The 21,173-nt window shown below is 46.4% G+C and overlaps 1 protein-coding gene across 3 annotated transcripts in view; it reads right to left on the bottom strand.

The window, feature by feature from the left end:
- Positions 1 to 20,693, bottom strand: part of DENND5B (DENN domain containing 5B) — a 65,978-nt gene extending 45,285 nt beyond the window's left edge. Inside the window, exons 1-5 of one of the 3 annotated variants that reach the window (XM_077266670.1) lie at positions 20,410 to 20,693; positions 6,175 to 6,222; positions 2,660 to 2,769; positions 1,635 to 2,301; positions 647 to 834 (exon numbers count right to left, since the gene is read on the bottom strand). In XM_077266670.1, the coding sequence (XP_077122785.1) occupies positions 647 to 834; positions 1,635 to 2,301; positions 2,660 to 2,769; positions 6,175 to 6,222; positions 20,410 to 20,524 (1,128 nt within the window). In that variant the 5' untranslated portion in view covers positions 20,525 to 20,693. Of the gene's footprint in view, positions 1 to 646; positions 835 to 1,634; positions 2,302 to 2,659; positions 2,770 to 6,174; positions 6,223 to 20,409 lie in introns of those variants that run through there. The other 2 variants (XM_077266671.1, XM_077266672.1) reach the window with 2 other exon arrangements.
- Positions 20,694 to 21,173: the final 480 nt, after the last annotated feature.

Here is a 21,173-nt window from a genome sequence, read left to right as displayed (position 1 = left end):
GTCCCGTGACTCCTGTAGATTCCTCATAGTGGAATGGATGAAATCGTGCTACTGTCCCTTTAAGATGGCCTGGCACTGGCAGCGGAGCGGAGCTGGCAGCCGTTCAGAGCGGCTGAGTCACTTTATTTTGCATCTGCACGCGAATACAAATCAATCTTTTTTTTTTTTTTTTTTTACATAATCTGCATATTATCCCACCAGACAGAGGTGGGCGACGTGACTCACGGGCGACTGTGCCCACGCGAGATGCGGTGCCCAAACCCACGACAAGAGATGAAGGCTATGCCACCTCTCCTGACCACTAACCCTGAGGGTCCATAAAGGGGGAATCCTTACTTGTGACCCTTTAATGAGCCAGAAGGAACAGATGGCATCTCCCCGGTGGTCGCCAATAACTACTGCCACTTCCCAGTCTGCAAATAAGGTGGCCTTCCCCTTTAAGAGACAGAGCCTCGGCAGTAATCTGATCAGTGTATTAGGTAAGAGCTTCCACTGTGGGTTCAACGTCCACCGAGGAGGGTGGAGGGCACAGCCGGTGGCGGCCGTCACGAAACGATGCCTGTGATGTCATCATTACTCAGCAGCACCAGTCACCCAGCTTTTCCACACTCCAGAAATTCAGAAAGCTGGCGGCGAGGTAACCCACCTCCTGCGGGAGCTCCAGCTTGGAGCGGTCGGTGCCTTCTTTTGACTGCAACCCCATTAAGTACGGCACAGGGGCGTCGAGGAAGTGCAGCAGGGAGGCGGGCAGGATGGGCACGTACACGTGCTGCCACTGGAAGGGGAAAAGGAGCGAGGTTATCCCCTCCGCCACCGTCATCAGCCGCTGGTAATCTACAAGGAAAAGAAGAAGGGGTTAAAAAAAAAATAAATAATATGGCAGCGGAGGTGCGCATAACAAGGCGACGCAGCAGCGGAGGTGCGCATAACAAGGCGACGCAGCAGCGGAGGTGCGCATAACAAGGCGACGCAGCAGCGGAGGTGCGCATAACAAGGCGACGCAGCAGCGGAGGTGCGCATAACAAGGCGACGCAGCAGCGGAGGTGCGCATAACAAGGCGACGCAGCAGCGGAGGTGCGCATAATGAGGCGATGCAGCAGCGGAGGTGCGCATAACAAGGCGACGCAGCAGCGGAGGTGCGCATAACAAGGCGACGCAGCAGCGGAGGTGCGCATAACAAGGCGACGCAGCAGCGGAGGTGCGCATAACAAGGCGACGCAGCAGCGGAGGTGTGCATAACAAGGCGACGCAGCAGCGGAGGTGCGCATAATGAGGCGATGCAGCAGCGGAAGTGCATATAAGGCGATGCAGCAGCAGAGGGGCGCATAGTGAGGTTCCGCAGGAGCTCAGTACTATACAATATACACTGCAGCTGCAGAAGAACCTCTTCTTAAAGACAGGGCATGTCAGTCAGAGAAGAAACTTCCTGCTACACTGATCTGCTTGTCCTTGGGAAATCAGCGGTTCTCACATAGCACCGCTGATCTCCGTCTACTCATCAGGGTCTGAGATGACAATCACCTTATTTACAGGCACACCAGGAGGCTCGTGTTGTCGGCCTGTCCCACATGCTTTACACTGCAGCCATGACCCGGCGGGCGCTCGCACCAGCGGGGGGATAAGCGGCGTCTTACCTTGTGAGTAAAGCAGGATCTGCATCTCCAGTAAGAGACAAGTGAAGAGCTGGACGAGGTTCTCCAGCCCCAGCAGCTCGAAGGTCTCCCTCAGGGGGTAGTCGGACAGGGGCAGCTCGTTGGGCCCCGGCCGCTGACACACGATGGGCTCGTACACGCCGTAAAACTTCAGCGAGCGGCCGGGCGGCGGCAGCGGCACCTCGTACAGGATGTTGTGGATGTAGCTCTCCAGAGGCAGCGGCGGCGGCTGCGGGGAGGTGACGGCTTTGTAAAGCTGAGACAGGAACTTCTTGCACGACTGCATGAACGGCAGCGGGGTGATCAGACAGATGCACTTGGAGACGTAGAGCGTGTCCCGGGAGATGTCGTAGGAGTTGTAGCGCTGGAGCTTGGCGAGGGACGTGGCGTCCCCGTCGTCTACGCTGCTGGCCAAGGAGTCCATGCTGCAGGAGGACGAGGCGTAGACGCTGTTACACTGCTCCGCGTTGTGCATCTGGTACAGCGTCTGCATGGCCGTACAGATCTGCTTACTCGTCACCTCCTCGAAGAACGTCAGGACGAAGCCGTACGTCCGGGAGCCGTCTTCCCTGGTGATGATGAAGGAGTGGAACTGGGGGTCCCGGTTGTCGGCCTGCGTCCTGAAGGACAGGCCTTTGGGCATGCAGAGCTGTGGAAAGACCAGGGCAGAGTGAGAGGTGGACGCTCGTGTGCAGATAACTTCTTAAAGAGGCAAGGAGACCCCCAATGATCACCAATAGGAGCTATGAAGATAAACCCAAATCAGACCAGGCTGCCGAGACCTCCACAATCCTGAGAACGGGAGGCCCAAAATCTTCTGTCAGCATGAAGCGGTACTGAGCATGTGCAACCACCATTATAGTCAAAACAGCGGTGGTTGCACATGCTCATTGTTCCTCCTTTCGCACAGGGACCCTTGTTCTCATGATTACCGGTGGTCCCAGTTGTCTGAACCCTACTTGTATCACCTCCTATGAATCGTTGGTCCGCCGTCCTTTAGTCCTTACCATGTTGACGGCATCCTGATCGAAAGGGTTCCACTCCACGTTCTGCGGGTAGTGGGCCAGGACTTTGGACTTGAAGGTTCTTCTCACCGGACTCTGGTCAAAGTTTTCACCTAAATTTAAAAAAACAACGATATAAAAGTGCGGAACGAGGCAGAATCCTCCATCGGTCGCCCCTTTCCAAATCTGTAAAAAAAAACAAAAACAAACGAAAACCTTCCTGATCGTGCAAACTAAAAACAACCGTAACCATCTGCAGTTCGAATAAAGAAGTCATACTTAAAGGGGAGATCCACCCAAGTTTTTTTTTTTTTTTTTTTTTTTTAAATCGGTGCACGGGCTGCTCCATGGAGTAGAGACCAAGATCACAAAGTGTCACTTTCCACCTGCCCTCAAAAAAAAAAAAAAAAAAAAAATCAAATTGCGTTGGAGTTCCCCATTAATAGTGGACCATGAAAATCCCCACTGGAGTCTGACAAGGCTCCTCAGGAGCGGAGATCACACAGCTGCCTGTCCGTACATGCGCTGCCGTCACGTAGTTCACTTCCAGGCAGAGCGCCAGGGCTGACAAGAGGACAAACGACACCTCGAACAAGTGATCTGCACACAGGAGCTTGTGTTCCGTATTAATGAAGGGGATTAATTGTAAAAGAGAAAAAAAATAAAAAAAAATAAAGTAAAAAACAAATTAAATGTAACAAATAAAATAAGATTAAAGTTAATCCAATAAATAGAAAAAAAAATAACTCAACAAAAAGGAAAATAAATAAGATAAACATTAAAGAAAAAATATATAAAAACTAGAAAAAAAAAATATCAGGAAAAAAGTGAAAATTAATTAATAAAGCCACAATAAATAAAAAAACGAATAAATTAATTCAGCAAAATGCAAAAAAAATAGTAAGTGGGGAAATAAAAACACTACATTTTTGCTGAATTTATTGGTATTTTTTTGTTTTTCCCCCTCACTTACTATTGTATGTGTGGATTTTTTGTATTAATTTTGATTTGCTGAATTCACTTATTCGTATTTTATTTTTTTCATTTATTTTATTAATTTTGATAACATTTTGGTGAATTTTTGCTCTACTTACTATTGTATTTGTTGTTTTTTTTTTTGCTTTAATTTTCATCTTATTTAATTTGCATTTTGCTGAATTAATTTATTATTATTTCATTTATTTTCGCATTAATTGTGCAGATTTTTCTTTAGTATTTACATTATTTTTTTTCCCTTGCATTAATTTTGATCCTATTTACTTAGCATTTTTGCAGAATTTATTAGCAAGGGAATAAGAAAAAAAATTTGAAAAAAAAAAACACCTAAAACAAAATAAAACCAAAACAAATGTAAAGTAAACTAAATCAATGGAGAGAAAAATTTGAAAAAAAATTGGAATAAAAATACTAGCGAATTAGAAAACATCAAAAATAATATTTAAAAAAAAAAAAGGCAAATATCCATAAGTAAAATTAAGCATCATTCCTCTCCAGCTTGTAGTTCATCCATCCTCTCGGAGTGGGTGCCCCTTAATAGGAGGAGTTACTCAGAACTCCGCCTCCAACCCCCCGGAATGCCCTATCGATGCCAAGGATAGGGCAGATTTAAATTCAATATGTCTGATCCCTCTCTGCCCTGATATCTGCGGTTGGCAGAAGGTCAGTCTAATCTACCACAACACATTAGTTTGGCTCTGACTGTTCTCTAACATGTATAGTCACCCTTAGGTGTCATGTCCGACAAGGGGGTGGAGCTAAACTTGTTTCCAAAGAGAAAAAGACCTAAAACACCTAAAATAGAATAATATTAATAATAATAAAAAAAAATTATGTAGATTTGAACTATGAAAGTGTGGGCGGGATTTAATACAGCTAATTTGCATACCTAAACCAGCAATGATCACTGATTTTAAAGAAATAGTACAGCAGACAAAAAGCAAAAAGAAAGGAGACAGGAAAGCTATCAAAAATAACAATACTTACCATAGAAAAATAATATCAAACCTCTATACACCACTGACATCTGCTCCTAACTGGAAACCGTCAGCAAGCAGGCCAACATATCTATTAATATTCACAACACTCAGGACACCAGCCGGGAATCGGATTTTAAGATAAACCCATAATAAGAGGAGATGGCAGTTCACATGCTCGCTGATGGTTTCCAGTTATGGGGAGAATTTTTAGTTGTTTTTTTTTTACTGCACAGACTGAAAGAAAAAAATGTAAAGATCTTAACCGATTTGGTAAAGAAAATGATTGGCAACTATGATTGAATTTAGCAACGTGCATTGCCCAACGAGGTGAGAGGTTCATCGATTGCTTCCAAATTAACGACTACGACCATCTAAAAATCACCACCACCAACTACAACGACCACCACCACCAGATTACTAGTAATGATAGCCACACATAAATGGATTGTGTTAATAGCTTGATGTGACTCCACCCATGAACTTAAGCTCCACCCAGTTCATTTTAAACCCCACCCACGAGGAGCCTAAGGTTCTACTTTTTAAAAATGGAGCAGCAACTTTAGCGCTTCCAAAACTTTTAAATGTGTGGCTATCATGAGAACGGCGCATAAAAGGGAAAAAAAGTCAACGGCTACCAAATAACAGCAAACGCAAGAAGAAAGAGGAAGGAGGAGATTATCTTAACTTTATTTAAAACCCACAGGAAACAAGTGAGCAAAACATCTTGACACATTAAAGAGGAGGATCTGCAAGTTACAAAAGGTTTCCAGGTGGGGGAACTAGAAGTCTCAGCACATTCTGCCTGCCAAATAAGGGAGTGTGGCAATTTCCTACCAACAGTCACCCAGATGCGACACCATATTTCGTATCATGTGGACAAAAAAAAAAACCTACAATTTTTCAGTTTTGCCGTATGAGACTGGCTTACCTCCTTTAAAGGGATTGTTCCAAAATTATTAATTTTTTTTTTTACGGCTGCTTTTTTTCCCCCAGTGAGTGATAACCCATACAGCAGCCATCATGCGAGGACGCCATATTGTAGTTTTCCCAAAACAGACAGCAACGAGGGTGTCCAAGAAGAAAGTGGCTTTGTTCCGCGTAGCAGCCAATCAGAGCTCAGCTCAGGAAATCGAAGCTTTACTGTGATTGGCTCAGGACATCAGGAGTCATTGTGATTGGTTGGTCCGGGTTTTGAATTTTATAATTATAACAACGTAATATTCATAAAACATTGTGAAGTTCGAAAAAAAATCCAATCCGTTGTCATTATTCTTCAGATGGAAAATTCCTTTAAATGCTCGAGACAATGTTTACAAGATGCTTTTAACTCATTTCTACCACAACAGCGGCAATTACGCCGGACGAGAGTGAGAGTCGCGGATACGTGGGGGGGGGGGAAAAAAAGCTTTAAGGGTGGGGAGGAGGGACGTGAAGCAAGCGACAGATCAAAAGGTGAGCAATCATTGTGATTCTGAGGGATTTAAAGTGGGTGAAGTGCAGAGAGGACTTATGGTGGGGAGCCTAGGTTACCTGTCTTCTTACCATCTTGGCTTCTGCCATGTCGATCTGCTTCTAGCCATTGGTATAAAACTAAGTGAACAAAAAAAACAAAATGGCGGTGTGAATACAATAATGAGGGTCCTGAATGGAAAGCAAAATGGCAAGGTTAGTACAGACAACATAAAAATGAAAATATTACACATACGGACGGATAATGTGCAAAAAAACTGCAGCAAAGGGGGACCGCTGATCAATCCCTTTAAGGCGAGGTTTCCATGGTAACTTAAAAGGGACATCTAGGGAATCTGGCATGCTTCGAGCACTGCCTTCCTACCCTCTCTCAAATTGTGCTTGACGTGCCGACTCTAAAAAATTCCTCACATATCGCAGATCGTCACGCGCCATTACGGGAATGTGACAGAAAAAAAAAAAAAGACACAATCTTCACGACGCAACCAACAAATAGCGGATTGTGACCTTGCCGAGAAGGAATCTTATCTGTGGTGTAATTTTAGAAGCCGCCGCCGACCGTGTCAGCGCCTTTAAATAGCCGCGCGCTCAGCAGCGGCGGATAATTGGTACGGCATCTGCATACGATTAACACAAAGAAAATAAGGAGGATTATAGATGGCGGATAAAGGGTCAATGTCTCCTGCGGGAGAGAAATCAAAATTCACCACGAGGGGGGAAATGATGGAAATAGACGATGAGTCTCCGGCTGCGGCGGGCGGCGAAACACGCGCGATGAATTATTCATTGCGTAAGTAAAATAAAACCAGAGGCTATTTTCATTCATCGGTCGTTGTTTGGGGACGGGAGGCCATAAAGGCTTTATAAAAGAGGAGGGAGATGAAAAATCAATATGGCCGCCAATACAACTGGCACAGAGAAAAAGCACTTTTTTCCAAGAAGTCTGGGAAAAGACGACAGCGACCCAGCTTTTCCAAGTGACTGACTGGAAAATGATTAGAGTTCCGATGCATTTCCACATATTTAGTCACATTTTCCTGTCAGGAGTCTTGGAAAGCTGAATGAAAAGCCATCTATAATAATGGTTACCGTCACGTTAACCCTCAAAAAAACATTTCCATATTCCTGACTGGAAAATAAACAGAGCCGGGATGTATTTCCACATCTTAAGTCACATTTTCCTGTCAGGAATCTCGAAAAGCTGGATGAAAACCATGATAGGGACTGTTACTGCAGTAATAAGTACGGTAGCCATCAAGCTTTTTCATGTACCTGAATGGAAAATGAAGAGCGCTGGGATCTACATTTCCATATATTTAGATAACAAAATGTATCAGGAGTCTGGAAAAGCTGGATGACAACCTCTATGGACCAGTTTTTTACACAGTATGTGTTCATGCATGGGAATAGCCTGGCCGACGTCGACTTTTGCGACTCAAGCATGGATCGTGTTACATGGACTTGTCAAACCAGAGCAGCCATATTTAGTAGTCATCCAACTTTCCAGAGTTCCTGAATAGAAATTTTTCAATTATGTACTTAAACGGCACAGTGACTCATTCCTATACAAGTTGAATGATTTTTCCATTCAGGAATCTAGAAAGGCTGGATGACTATGAGGATTTGATTATATGGATTTATTTATATACTATAACAACCCCGTTTTCTATTCAGAAGCTGAGAAAAGCTGGATGATAACATCTACAGGAACCGTTATTGCAGCCATATTAGCCTTCACCCACCTTTTCCAAGATCCTGAATAGAAAATTTACAGAGCTGGGATGTATTTCCACTTATCTCGACACATTTTTCCTGTCAGAAGTCTCCATGAAAGCCTCTGTATGGACCGTTACCGCAGACATATTAGTGATCACCTAGCTTTTCCACGTTTCTGACAGGAAAATCTTCAGATATGTATTTCAACACAAATGGAAAGTCTTTAGGAAAGCTGGATGATAGTGCATATGTGGCCTATAATGTTATATCTGTGGTCACCCAGCTTTCCCAGGAACAGATAATGGTTTTATCAGTAATATCAGCTGTTTATGTTCTTCATCGTACAGGTGCGCTGTAACATTAGCTGCCTGGTAATAATCAGATGCCGGCCTCCCCCCGCCTGACACAAATGACTTACAGCTGGTTTGTTGGTATAACGTGGGCGATGCGTAGGTGACAGCTCCAGCAGTGAAATTATGGGGCGAATTACAAGCGCAGATAAAAGACGTCCGGTGTGTGACATTGGTGGCAAGAACACAAACGTTTAGGTCATCGGTAGCGGCCATCAATCGCACCCTAGACATTACAGGGGTCTTAAACGTGAACACCAGTGAAAAGCTGAAACCTCCTCAGGCATTACTCCACTTCATCTCAACAGCCCACTACTTTCATGTCACCCTCACAGAGTTTCAAGAAGCTGAGATATGAGATGTTTGTCCTCACACTGAGGAGATGCAGTAGCTTCTCCATGATACCACCTGGGGTCCTCACACTGCAGAGATGCAGTAGCTTCTCCATGATACCACCTGGGGTCCTCACACTGCAGAGATGCAGTAGCTTCTCCATTATGCCACCCGGGGTCCTCACACTGTGGAGATGCAGTAGCTTCTCCATGATGCCACCTGGGGTCCTCACACTGTGGAGATGCAGTAGCTTCTCCATGATGCCACCCGGGGTCCTCACACTGCAGAGATGCAGTAGCTTCTCCATGATACCACCTGGGGTCCTCACACTGTGGAGATACAGTAGCTTCTCCATTATGCCACCCGGGGTCCTCACACTGCAGAGATGCAATAGCTTCTCCATGATACCACCTGGGGTCCTCACACTGTGGAGATACAGTAGCTTCTCCATTATGCCACCCGGGATCCTCACACTGCAGAGATGCAATAGCTTCTCCATGATGCCACCTGGGGTCCTCACACTGTGGAGATGCAGTAGCTTCTCCATGATGCCACCCGGGGTCCTCACACTGCAGAGATGCAGTAGCTTCTCCATGATACCACCTGGGGTCCTCACACTGTGGAGATACAGTAGCTTCTCCATTATGCCACCCGGGATCCTCACACTGCAGAGATGCAATAGCTTCTCCCTGATGCCACCTGGGGTCCCCACACTGTGGAGATGCAGTAGCTTCTCCATGATACCACCTGGGGTCCTCACACTGTGGAGATGCAGTAGCTTCTCCATTATGCCACCCAGGGTCCTCACACTACAGAGATGCAGTAGCTTCTCCCTGATACCACCTGGGATCCTCACACTGTGGAGATGCAGTAGCTTCTCCCTGATACCACCTGGGGTCCCCACACTGTGGAGATGCAATAGCTTCTCCCTGCCGCCACCTGGGATCCTCACACTGTGGAGATGCAGTAGCTTCTCCCTGATACCACCTGGGGTCCCCACACTGTGGAGATGCAGTAGCTTCTCCATGATACCACCTGGGGTCCTCACACTGTGGAGATGCAGTAGCTTCTCCATGATGCCACCTGGGATCCTCACACTGTGGAGATGCAGTAGTGTAAAGGGAAGGGTTCATGCAGTGCCCTGCTTATTGACAATACCGTGACAAACGAGATGTGAGCAACCCAAATCGTTTGTAGCCTCAATTACACTGTCCACATTTATCGTGCTTCCTATTGTCAGAGTCGGAAGGGTTTTAGAACAAGTCTGTGCAGCAAAAGAGGCAGTCTACAGCATAGCAAGTAACTTTCAGTCACCCAACTATCCAAAATCCACAAAAATCTAAAAGTAAAGCTATGGCTACATATCATGTGACCCAAGATAGCGCCGTGCTGCGACTACATAGCAGTAAAGTGTTCCGGTCAGCAAAGTTGGAGAGGTCTAAAACAAGTCTGTGTAGCAAACAGATGTATAGCAGTACACGTAGAATATATTATATTTTGTGGTCACCAAAGCAGAAAAATGAGATGTTACAACATTAAGTAACTCCTCCGACACCGAGCTCTCCACTCCATGCGGGCGTTAACCCCCGAAACTCCACGTTACAGGAGATCCGATGCTGATCGTCAGCTTTTATTCAGGTTGAGGTCGGACAAGAAATGAAGAAGTGAAAAATGCAAATCCTCATCTGCCACAAACCGCAGCGATCCTTCCAGACACGAGGCGAGCAGCAGCTTCTGGGGTTTTTTTTCACATTTTTAATTGGATATTTAACATTTCTGACTCGGTAAAGTAGGTCAGGTCTTTAGAAAAGCTAACAAGTCTCTTCCTCCGCTAAACATTGCAGATATTGGGAATCGTCTGACGAGAGGAGAAGTCTTCTAATATTCACCATTCAACTAGTGCTTAATAGGTTTGGGTTGCAAAACTCCCTTTAAATTCTTAAAGGGATTCTCTGGGAATATATTACCAATGGTCGGACCTCTAGGAGCCAAATGAAAGGGTCGCACCATGTCCCCTTAATTGTCCATAGGAGCACCTAAGCAGGGACTACAGCTTCTTGAATGAGAGGAGCCAAGTAACAAGGTTCTTGAAAACAACTTAAAGGGATTGTCCTATGAACCACATGCGTCACCAATCCAGAGAATAGGTGACAAATGTTTGGTTGTGGAGTTGGGGATGAGTGGTCTGAAGACTAGGACCCTCAACAATTCTGGGCAGGATGGTCCTAAAAATTGTCTGGGTGAATGGAGCTGGCAGTGAGCATGTGCGACCACTCCTATAGACAGTGAATGGAGCAGTGGTCGCACATGCTCAGTAGTGCTCCATTCATAGGGATGTAGATTATTAAACACCCAAGTGAACGATTTATGACTTAACACTGATCAAGGTTCACACGAGAAGCATCAGCGGGACAACCTGCCATGTATTTACATCCGTGTCCGCCGCAGTCTCTGCTGCTGCTGCCGCCGCCGCAGGGCAGGGTTCTGCAGCGTCTTCATGGCAGCTTATGGCTGATCACTCCTGACAATTCCAGCTTAGTAGGATGAGCGAGATGAATGCGACCACGGGGGCGAGAACACGCGCAGGGAGGCTCAAATTTTTCCTCTTGTTTCCCGAGATTAGGCCAAATTATCCCAGCGTGGGCCAGGGATGGAGAGAACGCAATTTCTATGCTAATGCCCTCATCCTGCGGGACGTCTGCGAATCAGGAGAACATGATATAAAATACACGTTGTGTCAAAGGGATTATCTCCGGCCAAAAATAATGAATCCTGGAGTCGTTATACAAATTATTCTTTATAAACTTCATGCTGTCCCTCTGTCACTCCTCCTGGAAATTAGTAGTTACCATTTTCCCTTCACAACAGGATGCACACACTGTCTGTCACTAACAGTGCTGACTCTATACACCAAACAGAAATGATCCTGAGTTACATCCTGTATTATACTCCAGAGCTGCACTCACTATTCTGCTGGTGCAGTCACTGTGTACATACATCACATTACTGATCCTGAGTTACCTCCTGTATTATACTCCAGAGCTGCACTCACTATTCTGCTGGTGCAGTCACTGTGTACATACATTACTGATCCTGAGTTACATCCTGTATTATATCCCAGAGCTGCGCTCACTATTCTGCTGGTGCAGTCACTGTGTACATACATTACATTACTGATCCTGAGGTACATCCTGTATTATACCCCAGAGCTGCACTCACTATTCTGCTGGTGCAGTCACTGTGTACATTACATTACTGATCCTGAGGTACATCCTGTATTATACCCCAGAGCTGCACTCACTATTCTGCTGGTGCAGTCACTGTGTACATACATTACATTACTGATCCTGAGGTACATCCTGTATTATACCCCAGAGCTGCACTCACTATTCTGCTGGTGCAGTCACTGTGTACATACATTACATTACTGATCCTGAGGTACATCCTGTATTATACCCCAGAGCTGCACTCACTATTCTGCTGGTGCAGTCACTGTGTACATACATTACATTACTGATCCTGTACTGATCCTGAGTTACATCCTGTATTATACCCCAGAGCTGCACTCACTATTCTGCTGGTGCAGTCACTGTGTACATACATTACATTACTGATCCTGAGGTACATCCTGTATTATACCCCAGAGCTGCACTCACTATTCTGCTGGTGCAGTCACTGTGTACATACATTACATTACTGATCCTGAGTTACATCCTGTATTATACCCCAGAGCTGCACTCACTATTCTGCTGGTGCAGTCACTGTGTACACACATACGAGCTGCGGACAATATATGGAGAGTGCCGCTTCCCACCTGAATTATTAATGGCAGTAACGATCATCTCCTGCGGGGGCTAAAAATGCCGGAGTGGGAGAATATCAAATTCTGGGATTGCAGCAGGAAGTAAAACAAAGGATCAGTGGAGACTGATATAAAACTGAGACAAGTCCATAAAAACAAAATCCTCAAATCAGAAAAAAGTCTAAACCAACAAATCCAGAGGAAACACTGGAATAGGCAGTGAAACAATCTATCGCCTCCGGATTATGACCTTTGCAGATTATACTGTATTTACAGACAGCAGATGGTGACGGGGAGCTCCCATGTCATGGAGTGATGGGACACAGCACCGAGGAAAGAAGCAGTGCACAGCCAGAAAGCTTAATATTTATTATATATATAATTAGTTTTTCTTATCTAGTGAATGAACAAAAGAGAAAAGTAACAGTCATTAACTGAGACAGAAACAGCCGTGCTGGAGGCTTAACACTGGGTGAGGAACAGCCAAATACAGAAAGGTGAGGTTCTGGAAGACGTTTTCATGTCACAGATTTACATCATGGCAAAACTAAGCCACAAGGTAGTTATACTGCATCAGCCAGGTATCTCCCAGGTAATAAATTTAAAGGCAGACTGTGGGACCAAGATCTTTTATAGAAGCACCAAGAAATGGGCAACGCTGAGGACCGTAGACGCAGTGGTCGGCCAAGAACGCTTGAAGGACACATCATGCTTCCTTTTAAAATCAGAAGATGTCCAGCAGTGCCATCAATTCAGGACTGATAGTAACCAGCGAGACCCTCTAATGTTCGGAGGAGTCACAGGAGGATTGTGTCCCACAGCCCACACCTCCTACATGGAACCAAGGTGAAGAGACTCAAGAAGCCGGGGGATCAGAGAAATGGCAGCAGGTGCTCAAAACGTGAGATATTTGGCTGTAACAGAGGCCATTTGTGAAGCATATCGTCCTTGCTATTGGCTATGGCCCCTTTAAGATGGCATGCCTGCTCAGTGCCTGGCCGCCAGATCTCAAGGGGCCACCAGTTTCCTGTAGATTAAGTTTCTCGGCGGCACCTGTAAGTTTCTGGTGACCTCAGGCCACACTCGCTGGTTGCTGCTGTCAGTCTCGTGGCGCCGCTGATCATGCGCAGAGCCAAGTGTGCGGAGGTCAGAGCCAAGTCTCTGCTTTCAGAGTCATCTGTCTCTTCACATTACACAGCCGGCACGTGAGGCTCTGCGGAGAGCAGAGGGCACAGCAAAAAGAAGCAAAACACGGTGCTGCAATGCGGATGGAGAGGATGGAAAGCTGGATCATGAAATAGATGTGAACTCAGCTTTTCTAAAATCCTGAATGGCAAATCTGCCCAGTTCCAGGTGTACTCTTATCCTTACAGCCCTATGGATATATAAAGTGCACAGACATCCCCCAGGGAGAGCTGTATCAGTAGCGATATCGGACGTCACTCAGCTTTTCCAGGTTCCTGAACGACAATTTATTCACTTTTCAGCATTGCATGTTAGCTTCTGTATCGTTGCAAGGACTTGCCGTTCAGGATTGTTAGAAAGTAGACTGACAACTTCCTGTGGGTGCTGTAATCGCAACCATATGGAAAAAAAAATTAAAAATGACTCCGCTTTTCCAGCTTCCTGAATGGCAAATCTAATAACGCAGAGATACACGTCTACTCCCACATTACTAGATTAACGTGTTCATTCCATAGTTTAAGAAAATGAACCGACAACCTCATATAGAAGCTGTAATCACAGCCATAAAGGGTTGTCACCCAGCTTATCTGGCATCCTGAATGGCACATCTGCCTAGTTATGCACACGTTTATCTACTCTATATATCCATAATGCTGTACAACTTTGCCATTCGGGAGTCTGAGAATGCGGACTGACAACCCTATATCCGTACCCACATTGATTATCACTCAGCTTTTCCAGATTCCTGAAAAGCAAATGATCTGTTTTGTAGCATTATATGAATACTTCCATAAGGGCTTGCCATTCAAGAGCCTAAGAAAGTAGTGGACTGACAACTTCCAGTCAAGGTCATCACAATTATATGGGTTGTCACCATATGGCTTGTCACCAAGCTTTTCCAGGTTCCTGAATGGCATATGAATTGTCTTGATGCATTACAGGTCTACTTCCACATAATTGTAAGGACTTGTCTAGGCAAAAAAGATACACAACCTCCTGTACGAATGGAAATTACAGCCATACAAGTTGTCACTCAGCTTTTCTAGATTCCTGAATGGCAAATCTAGCCTTGTAATTCACTTTTTATATGTCTACTTCCATATTCCTAGATAAAATGTGCTATTCAGGAGTCTAAAGAAAGTAGTGAACTGACAACCTTGTAGAATCACCGTCATATAAAAGGTTCACTCAGCTTTTCCAGTTTCCTCAATGGCAAATGACTAGTCTAATTGGAATAAGGAAGTAGATATGCAATGCTAGGACTTGCCATTCAGGAGTCTTGGAAAGTTGACCGACAACCACATGTGGAAATGATAAATAGCAGCCATATAGGTTGTCACTCGGCTTTTCTAGATTCCTGCATTCCACATCTGCCTATCACACAGTTACACATATACTCCCGGCAGCTTTATCATTCAGAAGTCTAAGAAAGCGCACTGACAACCCCCATGGAGGGCTATATCAGTAGCCACATGGGTTGTCACTCAGCTTTCCCAGATTCCTGAACGGCAAATGACTAGTTTAGGTCTACTTCCGTATCATTATCATTTTCAAGTGTAAAAGACAGAACCGACAAACTCCTTTGAGAGCTGTGAGTGCAACCATATTCTGCAGGTGGTCACCCAGCTTTTCTAGCACCCTGAATGGCAAATTTAACTAGTTATAAAATGTTATGTGTGTACGCGAATAAGAAAGTGGCCTGTCAACCCTTCTACGGCAGTTATAAGAGAAGCCCTATGGATTGTCACCCAGCTTTCCTAGATTCCTGATTGTCAAATCTTCCTACTTTCTCTATTCCAGCACGACTAGCACAATCTCCTACGAGGTTATTAAATATTGGGGAATATTTGATCTCTAACAAAATAATTATAAAATATTTTAATAAATATTTAAAATAAAATTATAGAAAAAATAATAATAAAATAATTATAAATTTGCCAAAATAATAAAAAAAATAAATAAAAAAAAAAAAAAAAAAAAAAAAAAAAGAGAAGGTTGTTGTGAACAGGCAGCTATCACACGGCGGCACATCTGCTTCTAGAAACAGATGGTCACTTGTGAGGCCTGCGCTGCCATTGTGGGAGATGCCCGTCACTGTCAGCTGGCTCTTTGTGATGCGCTGACCCGCGCACGTCCATTATCCTCTCGCTTCTTTTACGCAGGAGAACGAAAAAAAAAAAAAAAATTATATATATAGCCCGGGAAATCCTGCAACATCTGTTCCTTTCTGATGCAATTTTTTTTTTGTCTACAGCTCCTATACAGATCTATGCGTCACCATGGTAACAGACTACAGAAACACTCTGTAGTCTGAAAGCTAAAAATCTGAGTCTGACTACAGCATCAGGGTTTTTTTTGTTATTTTCAGTCTATGGAAACACAAATCTGTTGTAAAAAAATAATGCAAATCTAAAGTTTGTTAAAAAATTATTATCCCCTCCCCCGCCCGATTTCTGTCTCAGATCTGCATGGGAGCTGTATACCTAAAACGGAATTTTTTTTTTTTTTTTTTAATTAATTACGTTATTTTTTCTTACTCATACAATTATTTTGTTTTCAGAAAAACTGGAGCAACAAATATAAACTCATAAAATGGCTGATAACAGGGAGCAACAGATGTCATCATTTTTTTCTCCCCTTTATTTTATTTTTTTTGCTTTATTAGCTTCTATACAATTGGGAAGAATCGAGTTTTTGCTTAAAAAAAAAAAAAAGGAGGAGGAAGGAAACTCCATACAATTACGGGATATAAATAGCCGCCAACCTGGAGTTACTAGATTACTACTGTGTCGCTGAGCCGCTACCATTTAAAGGGACGGGTATCTGTTTATTCTGATGAATCACAGTCCTTCTGGGTTGGAGATAAAGGAAATAAGACTAGATTTTGTACCAGGATAGGTCAGTTTTCCCCTATAAACGCAAACTTTATGGTTAAGCATAGAGCAGTCGGCTTATATCCCCTGAGAACAAAGGATTGGGCATGTCGAAACCCAACATGCCCTATCATCTTCATCCGACATCTTTAGAGCTGTCACACCACGATGTTGAAGTTGGTTTCTTATTCAGCAATTTATTTTCTCATTAAAGAAACGAAACATTCACGATGCAGGAAGAAGAAGACGGATGAAGTGACGGAGCAGATCGAGATCCAATCAATCGTCCTTTTAAAGAACTCCCCCCCTCCATCTATCCAGACCCCTTTAACAAACAACCCACAGAGTGTTCTGAAAGAGACCACTGGAGTGGGGTTGGGGGGCACAAATAGCTGAAGAGCCGACCTAACCGGAGGCAGATGCCCCCCCATCCCGGCACATTCCTCCCATCTGTGTCTATTAATCAGTCAGCACCCCATAAATCAGGGAATAACGAGGGGGCAGAGGGCCGAGGACCCACAATGGTCAGCTAGGCGAGGCCCGGGGGGGCTCCAGGAATGTCTATTACATTCACAGGGGATAAAACAAGGGGCCGCCACGGCTATAAAGGCCTATTACATTCCAGATCTGGAGCGTAAAACTCCTCAAAATGCACAAAAGTCAATAAAGAACAAGTCAATAAAAAGGGAAAAGGGCAAAAAAACGGCGAGGATAAAAACTTCTCTCTATTCGCCCAGTTCTAATGTTACAGAGTATCAGAAAAGCTCCAAATTGATGTGAGGTGAAAGCCGGATTCTTTCCATCTCAAGTGAAGTTAACAGGAGTCAGGGCCACAACCCGCCCACCGGAAAAAGGGTCCCAGGAGCAGCAACCGGCCCCCCTTTCCCCCCACCTGAGAAAAGGGCGACGCAACCTGCCCCTCCGGGTAAAGGGCGACGCAACCTGCCCCTCCGGGTAAAGGGCGACGCAACCTGCCCCTCCGGGTAAAGGGCGACGCAACCTGCCCCTCCGGGTAAAGGGCGACGCAACCTGCCCCTCCGGGTAAAGGGCGACGCAACCTGCCCCTCCGGGTAAAGGGGGCCAGAGCTCTCGCCATAGTTTTACACGACCTCCTCCATTAATCCTACATTTGATATCTCCACCTTGCTCTTGGGGAACCATAACTTCCTTACAGTCACGGTAAGGGAGGGAACACCTTCCATACTTCTACACCCCACATTGACCTACATCCTCAACACCAGGCGGGTAACATCCAGCCTCTTACCAGGATGGGGCACGGGCATTAGTCATGAAACAGGAGGGCTCAGGATGAGCAGTGCTATATAGTAGCAGTCCATAGGGACGTGTTGCTATACGTGGCACATATAGCCACATACACCCGGCCTCCTGCCATGTAGGAGTCTGTTTTCAGCCCGAAACCACGGTCAGGCCTCACTGAGCAGGTTTCGGTCGCAGTCCTTGGCGCTTCCTCTGCACCTGGCGCCACAGCTCTGCGCTACATCATCCCGACCACCCCGTACTCAGTGCCAGGGGCCCAGACGCTGGGCTATAGGCGATCTCCTATAGACAGAATCCTGGATAGCCGCAAAGTACAAAGGTGACGGAGTGGACTATGTGACCTGGCGGCATCACGATGTGGACACAGTGGTGTTTGCGACTCCTTTCTATGTTTGTAGATGCGCGACCTCGTCTTTGTAAAGTAAACAGCAGCGAGAAATCACGTACAACAACACAAGAAAGATCATCCTCATGTCAATCATTAAAAGAAATAACTTGTTTTTATAACTTTTGTTGAACAGGATTAGAAAAACACAGCTCCTTTTTTTCCCCAAGAAACAGCGCCCCCACTGTGGACAGGATGTATGTAGTATTACATCTCATCCTCCATTCTTTTTTTTAACGACCAGGCACGACCCAAGGCACAGGAATAGCCATGTTTCCAGAGCAAAGACAGCTGTTTTTTTTTAATCCAATACTATCCCCTTAATTGTATTTAAAGGGGGACCTGACCTAAAATGAATCTGGCCAGGCGATAAGAAAAATCGAACAAACATTGTAAAATATTGGCCACTATACATGTACTGCCCAAGTCACCATTGTTATCTTAGTGTAGAGACAGCATAACGGCATGAGCTCGCTTTATGGCAGCTGCAGTGAATGTAGTTTAACAACTTCACCGAATCACTCCTGAGCCTCCAGATAAGGGAAAGAAAGAAGGGGAGCTGCATACATTCATCTCCCTCGGGAAAAAAAAAAAAGCAAAAAAAATAAAATAAAGTGAGGCAGACTGTGTATACAGCCTATCAGTGTGTGCCCTGCCTAGCTAGTCTCCAGCAGCGCAGCAGATCTTAGTGATAACATGGTGACCCTTCTTCTACCCTAGGAGCCCGATCCTCGCAGTTCTGTTCAGGTCCGATCCCATTTCTGGCAAGACATGATGCGGCTCTGCCGGAATAGATCTCATCATTATTCATTTAGCGCTTAATTAATCTTCCTTTCTGGAGCAAACGATGCGAATGACATATTAAGTGGCAGAAGAAGGACGACCTCGGAGGGAAGACGGCGGCCGACAGAAAGCCTTGACGAGCCTGTGATGGAGCACCGGAGTGATAATAATACAGGAGCCGGGGGGCCGAGATTAAAAAATGGGAATTATAGACTTGACATAATTGCATACCCCCCCCTTAAGTTTTCAATTAAAGGGGTATTCCCACATTATACAGAGATGACTGACCGCTAGGATAGGCCACCACCTGTGATGGCTGGAGGGCTGACCTCCGGGATCGGCACAGATGGAGAAGAGCCACAAACCCGGAGACGTCGCCCGCGGCCGATTCCACTATCATCAACCGGGCAAATGCCCAACGGACCGGCACCATGGATGGAGGCCCAGAAGGGTCATGTGGCCACCAGAAAGCAGCCACCTCATTGGTTACTAGAGAAGCTGCACCTGAAGTTACAGGAGGCCGCAGCCTCATCTCACCGTCTGCCTCATCACAAAACACCTACTGGGGAGTCTGTATGGTCGCCCCAAAAATCACCAAAAATCAAGGAGGTAGAGGGTCCGAATACAGTATAGAGGTCAGCGGCAAAGGGAAGACGAATGGCGGACAAGAGGCGCCCCCATAGCGAGAAGAGGTCCCCCATATAGAGCCATAACAGGCCCCCCATATACAGCCATAACAGCCCCCCCCGTATACAGCCATAACAGCCCCCCCCCGTATACAGCCATAACAGCCCCCCCAGTATACAGCCATAACAGCCCCCCCGTATACAGCGATAACAGCCCCCCCGTATACAGCCATAACAGCCCCCCCGTATACAGCCATAACAGGCCCCCCGTATACAGCCATAACAGGCCCCCCGTATACAGCCATAACAGGCCCCCCATATACAGCCATAACAGGCCCCCCATATACAGCCATAACAGGCCCCCCATATACAGCCATAACAGGCCCCCCATATACAGCCATAACAGGCCCCCCATATACAGCCATAACAGGCCCCCCATATACAGCCATAACAGGCCCCCCATATACAGCCATAACAGCCCCCCCATATACAGCCATAACAGGCCCCCCATATACAGCCATAACAGCCCCCCCATATACAGCCATAACAGGCCCCCCATATACAGCCATAACAGCCCCTTTAGTGGAGATGAATCTGTGCTGCACTTTATGCACATGCTCAGTAGTGACCAGTGCTGGGGAGTCGGAGGTTTGGCTACTGACCCCACAGCCCCGCCAGTCACCCCCCCATTCTGATCCGGCTCCATCCACTCTCATCCCAGTTGCCCCCCACTCTCACCAGTTGCCCCCCGATCTGATGCCGGCTCCTTCCCAGTTGCCCCCACTCTCACCCCAGTTGCCCCCTGACGCAGACTCCATCCCGGTCGCCCCCTGATCTGATTCCAGCGCCCCCCGCTCTCACCTCAGCGCCCCCCGCTCTCACCCCGGCTCCATCCCGGTCGCCCCCGCACACAATGCCCCGGTCTCTCCCGCTGCCTCCCCCGCCATCTCCCCGTCCCCAGCGCTCCTCATCTTACCGGCCAGCTCATCCGGCTCCAGCCCGCTGTCCGCATCTGTCCCACAGATCACGAAGTAATGGGCCAGGCGGCAAGGAGGGGCTGCCGAGCCCGAAGCGGAGCTGCCGCCGCTCATCCTGGCGGCCCCTTACAACCAGTGTGTATGTCCCGGCCGGACCCGCGCGCTCAGCACCGGCCCCGTCCGCAGCCCATGTCCTCCGGCACCGAGCCCCGGGCAGCTGAATGAGAGCGATACAGAGAGCGCGTCCCCGGGAGCCCGCCAGGTGGCGCTGCTACAGAACAACACCGCCCACCACTGGGAGCAAAGGATAAGACAAAACCACGCCCACCGACAGCAGCAACAGCCCCGCCCACAACAAGACGCAAATGATAAGAACCTGCCAATTACCGTGCTTATCCCCCGCCCATATAGCGGGACCGCCCACAATCAGGTTTAGGAAACCACGCCCATACAGCGGTGTACCACATAACCCCGCCCACCAGCAGAGATTGACAGCCTCAATAGATAAGGGTTTCTCCACGGGAAGAGCAGCTACAATGGAAACTGACTTGTTGTCCGTAGCAACCAATTACAGCGCAGCTTTCATTTTATAAGTGCAGCATAAGAAATGAAAGCTGAACTATGATTGGTTGCTATAGGGAACAGATATGGTTTTTCTCCCTTAGTTCACACTTTGTGGCAATGGTAGCAAAACATCCAATAGTGCTGTCCCCCAACAATCGCATGATCGTATCCAATAGGTGGCGCTGTAGAGTTTAAGTCC

Source organism: Ranitomeya variabilis, chromosome 5 (assembly GCF_051348905.1).
Source record: "Ranitomeya variabilis isolate aRanVar5 chromosome 5, aRanVar5.hap1, whole genome shotgun sequence".
NCBI lineage: Eukaryota > Metazoa > Chordata > Amphibia > Anura > Dendrobatidae > Ranitomeya > Ranitomeya variabilis.
Note: the sequence above shows the minus strand (reverse complement) of the source record. Positions and strands in the feature narration are given on the sequence as shown.